The sequence below is a fragment of the Amblyraja radiata genome, chromosome 12 (genome assembly GCF_010909765.2).
Source record: "Amblyraja radiata isolate CabotCenter1 chromosome 12, sAmbRad1.1.pri, whole genome shotgun sequence".
Taxonomy (NCBI): Eukaryota; Metazoa; Chordata; class Chondrichthyes; order Rajiformes; family Rajidae; genus Amblyraja; species Amblyraja radiata.
In genome coordinates this window covers 5,599,508-5,614,912 of record NC_045967.1, presented here as the reverse complement: position 1 = coordinate 5,614,912, position 15,405 = coordinate 5,599,508, and the positions used below count along the sequence as shown (strand labels likewise).

The 15,405-nt window shown below is 43.3% G+C and overlaps 1 protein-coding gene across 1 annotated transcript in view; it reads right to left on the bottom strand.

The window, feature by feature from the left end:
- The window catches only part of abcb7 (ATP binding cassette subfamily B member 7), a 70,786-nt gene that overhangs the window by 33,585 nt on the left and 21,796 nt on the right, over positions 1-15,405 (bottom strand). The window contains exons 4-5 of the mRNA XM_033030140.1: positions 5,654-5,786; positions 2,162-2,430 (exon numbers count right to left, since the gene is read on the bottom strand). Coding sequence (XP_032886031.1) covers positions 2,162-2,430; positions 5,654-5,786 — 402 coding nt within the window. The remainder of the gene's footprint in view (positions 1-2,161; positions 2,431-5,653; positions 5,787-15,405) is intronic.

The window sequence follows — 15,405 nt, the reverse complement described above, 5'->3', positions numbered from 1 at the left end:
CAGTTTAGTTTAAAGTATTTTAGAAAATATAACAAAAATTCCCCTCCAGAAGTTTTGTAATTTTGTGCAGGAAACAAAAGAATGGGTTATAGTCGCTTCTTGGAGGAGCCATTTATCGCAGATAGGACATTTGGGAAGATCTTGTTCAATTTAGACTTTGAATAATAGAGTCTATGCAGTATTTTAAATTGTATTAGGGAGTGCCTAACATTAAGAGAACAGTAATGTATGTATAAAAGACTTTCCTCCCAACTATCCTTTGAGATTGTTAAACCCAATTCGTCTTCCCATGCTCGCCTAATTATTTCCGACGATGGGATATGTACATTTAAAAGGGTTTCATTTCAAAATCTATCTTCATCTTTTTTGTAAACTGGCATCTACAGTTCCTTGTTTAAGAAGGAACTGCAGATGCTGGAAAATAGAAGGTAGACAAAAATGCTGGAGAAAATCAGCGGGTGAGGCAGCATCTATGGAGCGAAGGAAATAGGCAACGTTTCGGGTCGAAACCCTTCTTCAGTCTGAAGTATTTTTGTCTCTCTACAGATCCTTGTTTCTTTATTTGGTCTGTTCTTTATGATTACATTTATTAGGCACTAAATCTTGGCTACTGGATATTAAAAGTTAATTACAGGCTTCAAAAGAAATGCCAATAAATTGTATACCATAAACTTAAATAAACAAACATTAAATCCATTGTTTGAAAATGTATACAACCGAAAGAGTCTTGTTCCTTCCAGGACAGTTCAAATTAGAAATGACTCCACGATAGTTCAAAATTTAATTATACATCATGAATTGGACAACATCGTGAAATGTTGGATATTCTGAGACTACAGTTTAATCCATCCTACCTAGTGAACTGCTTTTTCTGGACTCAGGAATTTTATTGCTTCATTGTGAAGCAAACAGCAATCTGCATCACTGAGACAGGAATCCCTAAATGGTCTGAAGAAGGGTTTCAACCCGAAACGTTGCCTATTTCCTTCGCTCCATAGATGCTGCCTCGCCCGCTGAGTTTCTCCAGCACTTTTGTCTACCTTTGTATCCCTAAATGGTGATGGAAATGCCTAACATTTAATAAAATACTTCAATATTTAAAATTTGGCATCACACACAGCATGATCATAGTCAAGTTTCTTAAATCACTATTTGGATGTTAGACTGGATTATTGCCGGAACTTGCTCCCCACATCTCTCTCCCTAAATGTGAAGGGCTAAACAATCAGCATTCTGGCACCAAGGCCAAAGTGAGGCCTTATATCCCAGAGCGTACTTCCACAACAGTGCATCTGTTGGAAATAAGAGATCATTTAAATTAAAAAAAACATTAACAATTAAATGGATTAATGTAAAGAAAAATATAGATTATAGATACCAAAATTAATTGTGCATCATTAAATATTATTTGCATACTAGTATATGTCTTACACCAATCTGAATATCACTATTCTGAAGAAGGGTCTCGACTCGAAACGTCACCTTTTCCTTTTCTCCAGAGATGCTGCCTGATGGGCTGAGTTACTCCAGCTTTTTGTGTCTATCTTTGGTTTAAACCAGCATCTGCAGTCCCTCCCTGCACATCGCTATTTTCACATTTGCTTCATCACATTTGAACCTTTACTGATCCAGCTCTTCAACTGGGTTTCCTAACGGGCAGCACAGTGACACAGCGATAGTTACTGTTTCACAGATCTTACAGCGCCAGAGATCCAGGTTCCATCCTGGCTACGGATGCTTATCTGTACGGACTTTGTACATTCTCCCCATGACCTGCTTAGGTTTTCTCTGAGAACTTCTGTTTCCTCCCACACTCCAAAGATGTTCAGGTTCGTAGGTTAATTGGCTTTATAAATGTTTTTTTTAATTGTCCCTAGTGTAAGATAGTGTTAATGTGCTGGGATTGTTGGTCGGTGCAGACTTGATGGCCCAAATGGCCTGTTTCCGCATTGTATCTCTAAACTAAACCAAACCAAGGTTATTATTGTGTAATAAGATTCAAGGGAAGTTTTCCAGCCTCACTTATCGCATATTAGTAACACACAACTGAGGGTATACAGAATATAAATAAAAGCCCCAATATTACCCAACAGCTGTTAAATGATAACCTGGTCTATGGCATTTCAGCAGTACCAAAACAGTTTAAATACACATCACTTACCAAAATGCTGCTGACAAGCAGCACTTCAAATGTGGTGGGACCCAGGTTAAATACCAATGCGCTGAGCACAAAACTGATTCCTCGAGTTCCTCTGTCTATAGCTTTTGAGAGTGCACCCGTCTGTCTGCTGAGGTGAAAAGACAAATCCAAGTTGTGCAGATGGAGGAAAACATTTTTAGCAATTCGCCTGATGGAACTTTGAGCTACTTTGCCAAAGACAGCATTCCTCAGCTCGTTGAAGCCTGCTGCACAAACCCTAGAAACTCCATCTGCAAGGAAATTCAGAATTTTCAAATTACCTTTTTAAAATGTACTTCAGCATTTTAAAGTTGTTTCAAGAAATGTAGAATTATAAGATCAAGAATGTCCAGACATTAACTATGTATACAGTACACAAATTGCAATTCCTATTTGAACATCTTGGAAGCGGTCACGGGCTTCATCGCAACAATAGCCGATAGCATCATCCCCACGGTAAAGGTTAGCACCTTTTCGAATCAAACACCCTGGGTCGACAGGTCCGTTCATGTTGCCTTGAATGCTGGCACCGCTGCCTACAACTCTGGCCTGGCATCCGGAAATATGGACGTCTACAAGGTAGAGTCCTACCAACTGCGAAGGGCGGTGAAGGAGGCAAAAAGGAGGGACAGGGACAAGATGGAGTCACAGATGGAGCAGCAGGACACCAGACGCCTGTGGCAGGGGCTACGGACTGTAACCAACTACCGGAGCAGCCCCCCCTCAACCGGAAGTGCCGGCACCTCTCTAGCTGATGACCTGGACTTTCTACGCTCGTTTCGAGACGGGCAACATCACCCCAGGCTTGCCGGCTAACGACAACACCACCGGCATGCTGGCTATCAAAGCTGAAGGGAGGTCCATCGCTGGGGATGTGCACACATTCTCATGGTCCGAGCACGACGTGAGGAGGGCTCTGACACGTGTGAGCACGAGGAAAGCTGTAGGCCCAGATGGCATCTCAGGGAGAGTCCTTAAGTCTTGTGCTACGCAGCTAGCTCCGGTGCTCACTACAATATTCAACCTCTCCCTGGCCAAGTCCATGGTCCCTGCCTGCTTCAAAAGATCCATCATTGTATCTGTACCAAAAAATGCCTCCCCAGCCTGTCTGAATGACTACCGTCCGATGGCCCTCACCTCGGTAGTCATGAAATGCTTTGAGAGGCTGGTCAAGAAACACATCTGCGCCTTCCTCCCTCGCAACATGGACCCGTTATAATTCGCATACCGTCCGAACAGATCTACGGACGATGCGGTCTCCCAGGATCTGCACACCGCTCTCACCTTGACAGTCAGAAGGGGGGCTATGTGAGGATGCTGTTAAAAGACTTCAGTTCAGCCTTCAACACGATAGTCCCCGCCAGACTTGCTGAGAAGCTGCTGGAATTGGGGCTCAACACCTCCCTGTGTGCCTGGGTTCTGGACTTTCTCACCGCCAGGCCCCAGGTAGTCAAGATGGGAGGAAATACATCGAAGTCCCTCACCCTGAGCACAGGATCCCCCCCAGGGTTGCGTCCTCAGCCCCCTACTGTACTCCCTGTACACACATGACTGTGTGGCTAGGTTCAGCTCCAACTATAATCAAGTTTGCTGATAACACTGTGGTGGTGGGCCTGATCTCCGATAATGATGAGAAGGCCTACCGGGAGGAGGTGGTTGATATGGCACTCTGGTGTCAGGACAACAGCCTCCTCTTGAATGTCAAAAAAACTAAGGAGCTAATCGTGGACTTTAGGCGGGTACATCACCCGAGGACGTACACACCATTGAAGATAAATTGGGATACTGTGGATAGGGTGAGCTGCTTTAAATACCTGGGAGTCCACATCTCAGAGGATATGACATGGACATCACATGCTGCAGCACTCGTGAGTAAGGCAAGGCAGCGTCTTTACCACCTCAGGCAATTGAGGAAATTCAGAGTGTCTCTGAGGATCCTCCAGTGCTTCCACTCAGCGGCTATGGAAAGCATCATGTCTGGAAACATCACAATTTGGTTTGGGAACTGCTCTGCCCAGGACAAGGCTCTGCAGAGTTCGGCTGAACGCACTATGGGAACTACACTCGCCCCCCTGCAGGAACTATACATCAGAAGGTGCAAATCCAGAGCCAACAAGATCATGGGGAACCCCTTCCACCCCAGCAACAGACTGTTCCAGCTGCTACGGTCTGGCAAACGCCTCCGTTGCCATGCTGTGAAAACAGAGAGGATGAGAAGGAGTTTCTTCCCAGAGGCCATTAGGACTGTGAACTATCTCACCAGGGACTAACTTACTGCACCAATTTACAGTTGTGTGGTGTCTTTTTAAATTGCTGTTTCTTCTTTTTTTTTTCTCCCACAAATATGTAATTCCATTCTGTTTTATAGTCTTTTTGCACAATCCGCAAGCATTGCCACTTTTCATTTCACTACACATCTCGTATGCGTATGTGACGAATAAACTTAACTTGACAACATGAACAAAACTTAACCAAATTGGCAAATTCTGACACCCGAGACATGAAAAAAATCCTAAATCTCTTCAATTTGGGAGTAGAGTGATCTCTTTTGGACTGTGACAAGTTGGTAAATGGCCTCAGCATTGCATTAATCTCCGTTAATTATCACTTTCCAGCAATTGCTAGAAGTGCATGTGAAGATGCTGTCTGAAGACAGGATAACTCTGCTTGGATCCATCCAATTATTGGCAGAACTTGCTCCTGCTCAGCACATATCACATGAAAAATAACAATTATATAATGTTACGGATGATAACTGGTATCTGAAAATCTTCTCAGTAAGAAATCAAATGTCTCAGTGAGAGAGAAAAAAAGTGACCACCATTATAAATTGAAATGTTTCTGGGGTACTTATGCCAATTATTGGCAAGTACTTTCAATAACACTGTATATGCAATGCTATTTCCATGCTAACTCCTTTATATTTATTCTGCATGTCCACATTACTACCTGGTTTTGAATCCCTCCTTCTAAGCATGGAAACAGAGGGAAATTGAACTTGGTAATAGAGAGAATGCAGAGGAACAGTACTAGATAGCTCCCCCAAATATACTGTCTAGGTGCAATACACTAAAGTGCTTCATGAAACCATTTGGGCTTCTAACAGAATGGTTGAACAATCATGACAAGGAGCTATTGTATGGGAGAATGAAGATCTAACCTATTCCATTTACAATATTTGCCTGTTTGAGTACACATTTTAAACCAGATCTATTTTTCCTTCAGAGAGTCACCTGCCACATGCATGTCTCACTTTATATTAATTTATTCTGTTTATTTTCATTTGAAACATTTACATGACTCATATAATGACCTGTACATTCTCAACAAATCATTGCAGTAACAGCCTCCACTATTACAATATGAATGTATGCAAAGTGAAAACAAATCACGGCAATTCTAATCACCAGAAATATTTGCTGGTGCCTGCGAGTCAGTTAACATCTGTCAAGAAAAATAAAATACTTTACTTACAGCCAATGAGAACAGCTGTTGCCATAGTGATGACTGTGCCTGTTGCATCATTCAGGTTCAAAACACTACCTGACATTTGGTTGAGATCATCTACTGCATATTTAAACATGAAAGGGACGATCACATTCATAAGCTGCAACGACACAAGAACAAAACATTACAAAAGGTTGAGCATTACACCGAGTGAATAATTTGACTGATTTACAGTTCTCTGAATAAAGGTCTTGGAGGCACTTTGAAATGTCATGTCCTTGATGCTGTAAAAAGTTGGCAGTAAAGATTTAATTCACTACAACAGCTAAGAGCTATCATTGCTTCACTGTATTTACATGTCTGATTGTAACAAAGAACCAGACAGCAGCAGTTTGATTAATATGTACTAAAGAACACTGCTGCACCCAATCATCCTATTTTAACAGGGGGAAAAAAATCATAAGTACAACATAGATATTTATTACACTATTTTTAAGAATTATAAATTCTGATTAAATCATTCTAACTTAAATTGTTAACTTACAAGGCTTAAACTTTATATGCCTCATATTTAATCACCAGTATATGTAAAGGTTAATATTTGATCTTGACTTCCCATTCACAATAATTGCTTTAAAATTTCTTCTGTCTTATCAGGATTCATGAACAATAAAGAAGTAAAACAAATTTTTAAAAAACGTGTGCAATTAGAATTATTGGAAAATGTTGAAGATTGATTTTTTCCACGATGTGAGGAAGTAGTTTTCCGAAAAGGGAACAGTTTTTGCACTAGTTAATTGAAATGCAGAGCTGGTGATGCCTTACCTGCTGAGGTGTACCTGTTAACAATCTGGGCTTCAATTTCATTTAATCCCCATGAGATTTCCTGCCATTTTTTTTCCAGGAATTAAACACAGCAAAAAGTCCAAAAACAAATACAGCGTACAACATAATGTTGGGCAGCAAATTGGTGCAACCGTCAAGTTGCTGCCTAAAGGGCCTGTCTCACTTGGGTGATTTTTTCGGCGACTGCTGGCGACAATCACAATCGTAGCAGGCCGCCAAAAAAAAGGCCACTGGACCCCCCACTACGACAATGTCTACGACAACCTACCACCTAGTCGACATCAAGCTACGGCAAGCTACCAACAACCACCGACCCATTAGAACGTCCACCTATGACCACACCTACAACCACATAGGCGACAACTGAAGTCAACCTACGTCCATCCACGACAAGGTACGACCTTGTCGTCGACAACTGAAGACAACTCAGTCGCAGGTACCTGTCGCTAGTTGACATAGGTAGTCGCCAATGGAATTCACTGAAGTCATCACCCGGCGACAACCTACGTCACCTAGCGACAACCTGCGTCATCCTGGCGACAACCTGCGACAGGAAAAGACAAGCTATGACAAGCACAGTCGCCGAACGGTTTTAAACAGTTCAAAATCCAGCGGTGTCAAGAAAAAAGTTACGACTCTTTAGGTGACTTGAGGAGACAACTCACGACCATACAGGCGTCACCCCGCGACCATGTGACGACAGCCTAGTCGCCTGTAGCCACCAAAAAAAATCGCTTAAGTGGGACAGGCCCATTACTGCTCCAGAAACCCAGGTTCAATCCTGACTAAGGGTGCTGTCTGCGGGTGTCCAGTTTCCTCCCACATTCCAAAGACGAGCAAAGTTGTAGGTTAATTGGCTTCTGTAAATTGTCCCTAGTGTGTAGGATAGAAATAGTGCATGATGATCGTTGGTCGGCGTGGACCACAGGGATGTAATGCTGAGGCTCTATAAGGCGCTGGTCAGGCCGCATTTGGAGTATTTAAAGCAATTTTGGGCACTATATCCGAGAAAGGATGTGCTGGCCCTGGAGCGGGACCAGAGGAGGTTTACAAGAATGATCCCAGGAATGAGTGGGTTAACTTATGCTGAGCGTTTGACAGCACTGGGCCTGGACTCGCTAGAGTTTAGAAGAAAGAGGGGGGACCTCATTGAAATGTACCGAATAGTGAAAGGCTTGAATAGAGTGGATGTGGAGAGGATATTTCCACGTGGGAGAGTCTAGGACTATTAGTCATAGCCTCAGAATTAAAGGTGGTTCCTTTCAGAAGGAGATAAGAAGTAATTTCTTTAGTCAGAGGGCAGTGAATCTTTGTAATTCTTTGTCACAGAAGGCTGTGGAGGCCAATTCAATGGATACTTTTAAAGCTGATATAGAGTCTTGATTAGTACGGGTGTCTGGGATTATGGGGAGAAGGCAGGAGAATGGGGTTAGGAGGGAGAGATCGATCAGCCATGATTGAATGGTGGAGTAGACTTGATGGGGCCAAATGGCCTAATTCTGCTCCTATTACCTAAGTTTACAAAGCTGTTGTGCTTTCCAGCCTGCTCTATGGCTGTGAAACGTGGACCTTGTATCGGAACCACATCCGTCAACTTGAGAAGTTCCATATGCAGAGCTGCCAAGTTTTGTCAGAGCATTTCAGTATTCTAGTACCTGTAAATCAGTATTTTGCTGAGGAAATCAGTATTTTTATGCAGTGCCATTTTGCTGAAAAAAATGTTGTTTATGTGCGGTCATACCCATGTAAGAGTACAAGAATGCACAACTTTGCTACCAATTGACATGTCTTCTACGCACCTTACTTGACAGTGCATTCATTGCCATCTCTTTGTACACTTCTGTTTGAACGGCTGCTTCCTGCTTTTAGCACCAGATGATGATGTAGAAGCCATTTTGGAAGCCTCCCTCTTCCTTCCTCCCTCACTCTCTCCTTCCTTCCCTCTCACTCCCTCTTCCTTCTCCCTCCCCGAACAGTCTGTGACCCATAGCGCTGTGACCATAGCGCTCTGTGTAAAGGCCATAGCGCTATGTGTAAAGGCAATAGCCCTCCAGCTGGTAGCGCTATAATTAGAACCCATAGCGCTGTTCGTTTAAATTCCCACTCGCTAAATTGACAGCACTGTTTAAACCTGTAGCGGGACAGGCAGATCAAAGCTTACAAAAATAATCATCCAGATCTTGAAATTTAAAATACTAATAGATTTATTGTTATAATTCTTAGAGTTACAGTATGACTTTTTATATCCTTGCATTTTTTAAGCAGCAAGATGAAACAGGAAGTCGGGCCGATTTTAACAAAATCCGTATTTTACAAAGCAAATCCGTACATCCGTATTCTTACCGCATTTCCGTACAAAATACGGAAAATCCGTACTACTTGGCAGCTCTGCATATGTGCTCATTACGGTCCATCATGCACATTCACTAGCAAGACAAAGTGCCCAACCATCAAGCAATCACAAGCATTGGGGCAATGATCATCAAAGCACAGCTCCGACGGACTGGGGACATCATCGGGATGGTTGAAACCCGCATGCATTGACAGGTCTCCCAGGGGCAAAGGAACAGTGGCCGTCCCAGGAAGCGGTACAAAGATTGCGTCAAGGACCATCTTCACTATTGTGGTCTTGCGCCCAAGCCACTGGAAGCCTGCGCCAGCGACTGAACCCGCTGACGCGCAGCAGTGCGAACAGCAGCCAGCAGCGTCGAGGAGCGCCGGCTCGAGCGACTTACCAAAGCCAGGAAGAGGAGGAAGGGTGCTGCCCAGAACCCACCAGCGATGCCCTTCATCTGCCCCCACTGCCCTTGAGTGTGCGGTTCACGAATTGAACTCGTGAGCCATGTCAGAACTCACCAGAATAGAGACTGCACAACCTGCCATCGTCGTTACCGACGGGCCACCACCACTTATGGCCTTGACCAAAGTGCCAATTTCCACTCTGTCTCTCTAAACTAAACTACATCCATTTAAGTTGGGGTTGTTTTTTTAAATAATGTACAATGGATTAAAAAGTCAATAGTTAAGAAAGGCTTGAGGATGATGAAGTGGGATGGATATGTTGGGCTGTCCAATCCTTTTCTATTCATAAATGGACATTCAAGCAGAAAGTTGATTAAATAAAATAAACAACCCTGGAAACCTGTAGCATAGCTGAGAACGTTGCGATGTTGGATGCTTCTTTCATTAAACCTATGGGATTGTAATGGCAACATTGAGAAAAGGTGGCAGATCTATTCTCAGCAAAATAATATTTCATTAACAATCCAATAAGTTCATAAGGAAGCATTCATAATTTTTTCTAAAGACCTTTGACCTAAATAAAACCATGCTCAAAGCACATTTCAAAATTGCTCCAAATATTTCACCATAAAGCAAATAGGCTTGTACTGCAATTACAGGCAGAGATTGTTTTGTTACCTGGCATGTTTGCATAACACTAATTGGATATAATGTAATTGATGAACGGAACACATCTGAAGAAATTGCACCTTGGGTTCCATTAAATCTTTCCTTTCTCACTTTAAACCCAAACTCTGTATTTCTTGATTCCCCTAACCTATGGTTGCATTCAATCTAACTATGCCCCTCATGATTTCATGCATCTCTCACAACCTCTCCCAATAACTCAGACCCTTGAGTCCTGGCAACATCCTCAAATCTTCTTTTACACTGTTTTCAGCTTAATTACCTCTTGTCAATGCATTTCATGGCCCTTTTTAGCCCTTCCAACAGCCCACTGGAATTCTTTCCTGCTTGCTCTATATTCCTTAAATCCGCTTAGTCTCTAATTGACTTGCACATGTCAGGTATAGACTAACCCAATAACAACGGCTCCAAATTTACTCTTGAGCTCCTGCCTAATAATGTTGTAAACTGTTTTACTGTAATTCGGTATCTTAATCCAACGTCCAGATTTATCTTTATTTTAAACAATCTAAAACCTTGGAGATATTAACCTCCTTTAACCTCATCTACTGCATTCAGTGTTCCGAATGTGACCTCTTCATATCGGCAAGACCAAACTGATCACTGGCACTCTAAGGCCTTCTAGATTTCCCAGTTGCTAACCATTTTCACTCATCTTCCCATTCCCATATTGACATTTATGCCCTGGGCCTCCTCCATTGTCAGAGTGATACCATATGCAAACTGGAGAAACAACGCTTGGATAGTTTATAACCTAACGATATGAACATTGAATTCTTAAATTTTAGGTGTCTAACCTACAAACAATACCCCCCCCCATTTAATTTTTCCTGTTCCTTGCCACCTCTGGACTCAACCCATTTCTCCCTTTCCATCCATATTCCTTCCTCTGACTTCACAATTCTCACCTCCTCTATCCTTATCTTACATCTTTCGTCTTTTCATCCCTGGCCTTTGTCCAACCATTTGCTGATCAAAAAGCCCACTCACCTGTATCCACCCATCACTCGCCAGGATTTGCCCTGCCCCCAAACTCTCTTCCAGCCATCACTCCTCTCCAGTGGAGAACAGTGTGGAGAGTACAAATAGACTAGGGCAGTTTGAGATCGAGAAGGAGGTGATGCTGAGACTCTTGAAGAACATTAAGGTGGATAAATCCACAGGGCCTGATGGCATCTATCCCAGGTAATTGAGGGAGGCAAGAGGAGATTGCAGGGTCCCTGACAAGGTTCTTTGTTTCTTCTCGAGCCATAGGTGAGGTCCCAGAGGACTGGAGAATGGCCAATGATGTTCCTTTGTTTAAGAATGGAAGCAGAGTGAATGCAGTGACCTATAGACAGATGAGCCTCACAACAGTGGCCATGAAACTATGGGAGAGAATTCTTTGCGATAGGATTCCCCCCATTTGGAAGAGAATGAGCTACTTAGGGAAAGCCAACATGGCATTGTACGTGACAGGTCACGTCTCACAAACTTGACTGAATGAGTGGACCAATGGCAGGTGGAGTTTAACTCCAGAAAGTGATGTGCTGGATTTTCAAGAGGTTGAATGCAAGGAGAGAATACACAGTAAATGGCAAGATCATTTGCAGAATTGATGTGCAGAGCAATCTTGGAGCTCAAGTTCATAGCTCACTAAAGAAGACAGCACAAGGGGGATAAAGGCAGCGTAAAGTATGCTTGTCTTCACTGCTAGGGACATTGAATATAAGAGTCAGGAAGTCATGATGCAACTCTCTAGGACTTTGGTTCAGGCTGCATTTGGAGTATTGTGTGCAGTTCTGTTGCCCCATTACAGAAAAGATGTGGAGGCTCTGGATAAGGTGTAGAGGAGATTTTCCAGACTGCTGCCTGGATCAGAGGGTTTCAGCAACAGATAGTTGGATAGACTTGGTCTGTTTTCTCTGGAATGAGGGGTAACTTGATAGAAATATAAAATTATGAGAGGTATAGATAGGGTAGACAGTCAGAGCTATTTTCCAGGGTGGAAATGTCCAACACAAGAGGACTATCAAGGTGTGAGGGGCAAAGTTTAATGGAGACTGTGGAAAGTTTAATGGGGACATGAAAGGCAAGTCATTTTTATTTACACTGAGTACTGGGGGCTTGGGATGCATTGCCGGGTCAGTGGTAGATGCAGACGCAATAGTATGTTCAAGAGGCTTTTAGATAGGCACATGGAAGTACAAGGAATAAAGAGATATGGATCATGTACAGGCTGATGAGTTCAGTTTCACTTAGCCTTGTGTTCAGCACAAACATTGTGGGCCAAAGGGCTTGTTCTTGTGTTGTACTGTTCTATGTTATCTGGAGATTGCTACACTTGGGGTCCTGCTGTGAATGGAAATCCTGAATCAACGCTGTAAGATTGTTCTGTAAAGGTAAAATGGTTGGCCAGGTAGACTGAAATAAAGAGCATAAGATGGCTGCTGACCAGGCTTGCTGGAACTGAGGCTGCAGGTTTCAGGAAGGGAATACACATTGTCTTGCAGTTACTGCATAGTCGTGAATAGGGGATCACAGGCCCCGTCTGACAAGATTGAGGAATATACAATCCACCTCGCCGGGAAGACTAAGGAATGTACTGGTCTGAGCTCTAGTGTGGTTCCTCCAACTAACATCTCCTTATATGTACATACCTGTTGTCCTGTATTTTGCGTACGTGTCGGTTCTTTGATCGGGGAATGTGGGAGGTGCTAAACAGTGGCATTAACACATAAAAGGCATTGCAATTAAGGGCAGAGAGCTTGACTCTTTGCTAGGTTGTTAACCTGTGTGAAGACTCAGTGCTGAATAAACGTACGTTTAAAGCAACCCCGGTGTCCGGTCGATTATTGTCGAAACAACCGATGTGATAAAAAAACGTGAATCAACACTGCTATGTCCTCCCGATAGTCACACTGCAGGACCATCCCCTTCGCTTTTCTGCCAATGTTCACACGCCTTTGTGCTGCCCATGAATCGCAGACTTCAAGCAGTCATTGCATGCAAAGGATATGCAACAAAATACTAAACATGACTACTTTCATTTACATGACATTGCTGTGTCCCAAACATTTCTGCATGGTGATACTAAAATGTATAAAAATGGAGGGCGTTGTACAAAGAAAACTATATATTATAGAGAACTACAAGGATAATCTTGCTGCATTGTGACATTGAGGCAGGCTTGCAGCAGAAGGCAGTGCTATTTTTTTTTAAACATGTGTTTCTTGTTAAAAAAAGTCAGTATGGCACTGAAATTAAGTTTCAACAAACACACATTATCTTAAGTTAGCATTTAAAATTTAAAATCACCGCAGAGCTTATAATTAAAACAAAAAAATCCAAGCAAGAATAGAAAATGACACACCATGCTGTATAATGAGATTTATTCTAACAGGAAAGAAGAACAAATTGCTTCAGGGCAATGCAGTCATGCGGATATTACACAACTTACATTTTTCAAGTAAATGAAGCCAGTATTTTCAGGACACGAAGTATACAGTTAAATTCATAATTAGACTTGATAACTGAAAATAACATATGAGCACGATTTTGAGTCTTCAACAGGAAAGGTGTATTTTAGCAGAAAGAACCTAAGGAAGATTTCAGCAGAAAGTGCAGAGACGTGTCGGAAAGAACTGCAGATGCTGGTTTAAACTGAAGATACGCACAAAAAGCTGGAGTAACGCAGTGTGTCAGACAGCATCGCTGGAGAAAAGGAATAGGTGAAGTTTCGGGTCGATACCCTTCTTCAGACTGAGTCAGGGGAAAAAAAGACTCAGTCTAAAGAAGGGTCTCCACCCGAAACATCATCTCTATTCCTTTTCTCCAGTAACTGAAGACTGCATGCTTAACATAATTTAATTTTGTTAAAGCAATCGTGTTGGATGTAGTAAGTTAACATCTTCCAGTAATTTTTAAGAAACTTAAAACTCCAAAATGTGATGCTAAATACAAAACCCCAAACAGTATAAAATGTACACTGACAAAAACAATGTATCTGTTTTTATTCTGCTTTCCTTTCTCCCACTCCACGTCCTGTCTTTATTTCGCTGGGAGGCCAATTGAATAACTTGTTTTTATCGCTATCAAGCGCCATCACGCTAATTAGAAAGAGGACAGAAAATAAATAAGAAGGACTGCAATGAACAGCCTGGTAACTACAGGCCAGTAAATTTAACATCTTTGGTCGGGGACAAGCAGCATCTCTGGAGAGAAGGGGTGAATGTTTAAATAAAACATTTGGACAGGTACGCAGAATGATGTAGGCCAAATTAGAGTAGATGAGTAATTTGCTCAGGGTTGCCAAACACTAACCGCCCTAGTCATTCCCATATTGACCTTTCTGTCCTGGGCTTCCTCCACTGTCAGAGACCAAATGCAAATTGGAGTAACAGCATCTCATATTTCGCTTGGGCAGCTTACAACCCAGTAGTATGAATATTGATTTCTATAATTTTATGCAACCCTTGCATTCTCTGTCTCTCCCCTACCGTAGTCGTCCCACTCGTTTCACTGTCGTCTTGCATAGTCTCACTCTTTGTACCCCCTCGTAATCATCTCTTCCACAGCTAACAATGGACCATGTGGGCTCCACCTTTCCTTCATCATCCTTGCTGGCTTTGATTTGTTCTTTTCATACCTTTCATTCTTTAGTTCTCTGTACCTTTTCATACCTCTAGTTTCCCTCTCTCCTGACCTTCAGTCTGAAGAAGGGTCATGACGGTCGGTGGGTCGCTGCAAGTCGGTAGCCCTGCCAACAATATGTCAGTTTTTTCTACTTAAAAAAAAAAAATTTAGTCGCCTCCGCCACGGAGAGGAGACTTTTTCCATGTCGCTTCACCCGTGGCCTAACATCGAGGATCGGTGTGCCCTTTCTCAGAGACGCGCCCGGGGCTTCAGCAGCGGGCGCAGTGTGGACTCTTGGCATGGAGCGGGCGAGCCCACGCTGGAGGGGAGCGCTCCGTTCGCTGGCCTGCGGCAGCCTGAAGCCGCGGTCTGCAGAGCTCCAGCTGGCACGTTGTCCGCAGCCTAGGATCCCTCGTTGGGGAGACGGGAGAAGAAGAAGCTCCCACCGCTGGCCCGCGGCCTACTTCTACCGCGGACGCGGCGGGGACTTACCATCAGGAGCGGGGTCCCTCGTTGGGGACCTCTGGAGGGGAGCTCTGACCGCCGGCCCTGCGGTCTGCGGTGCTTCTGGCTGCGGCGCAGAGGGAACTTTAAATCTTCGACCGCCGGCCTACAATAACCTGAAGCCGTGGTCTCCGGTGGGGGAGGCACTGTTTCAAGACTTACCTTGGCTTTCACTCATCTGGATGCCCGCAGCGGTAGCTGCGGAGGGTTGAGGTCCCGACCACGGGGGAAAATGGAGGAGGACTGACCAATTTTTGTGCCTTCCACCACAGTGATGAATGCTGTGGTGGATGTTTGTGTTAAATTTTTATTGTGTTTTTGTGTGTTCTTTTTCATTGTACCGCTGCTGGCAAATTCATTTCACTTGCACTTTATGTGCAAGTGAC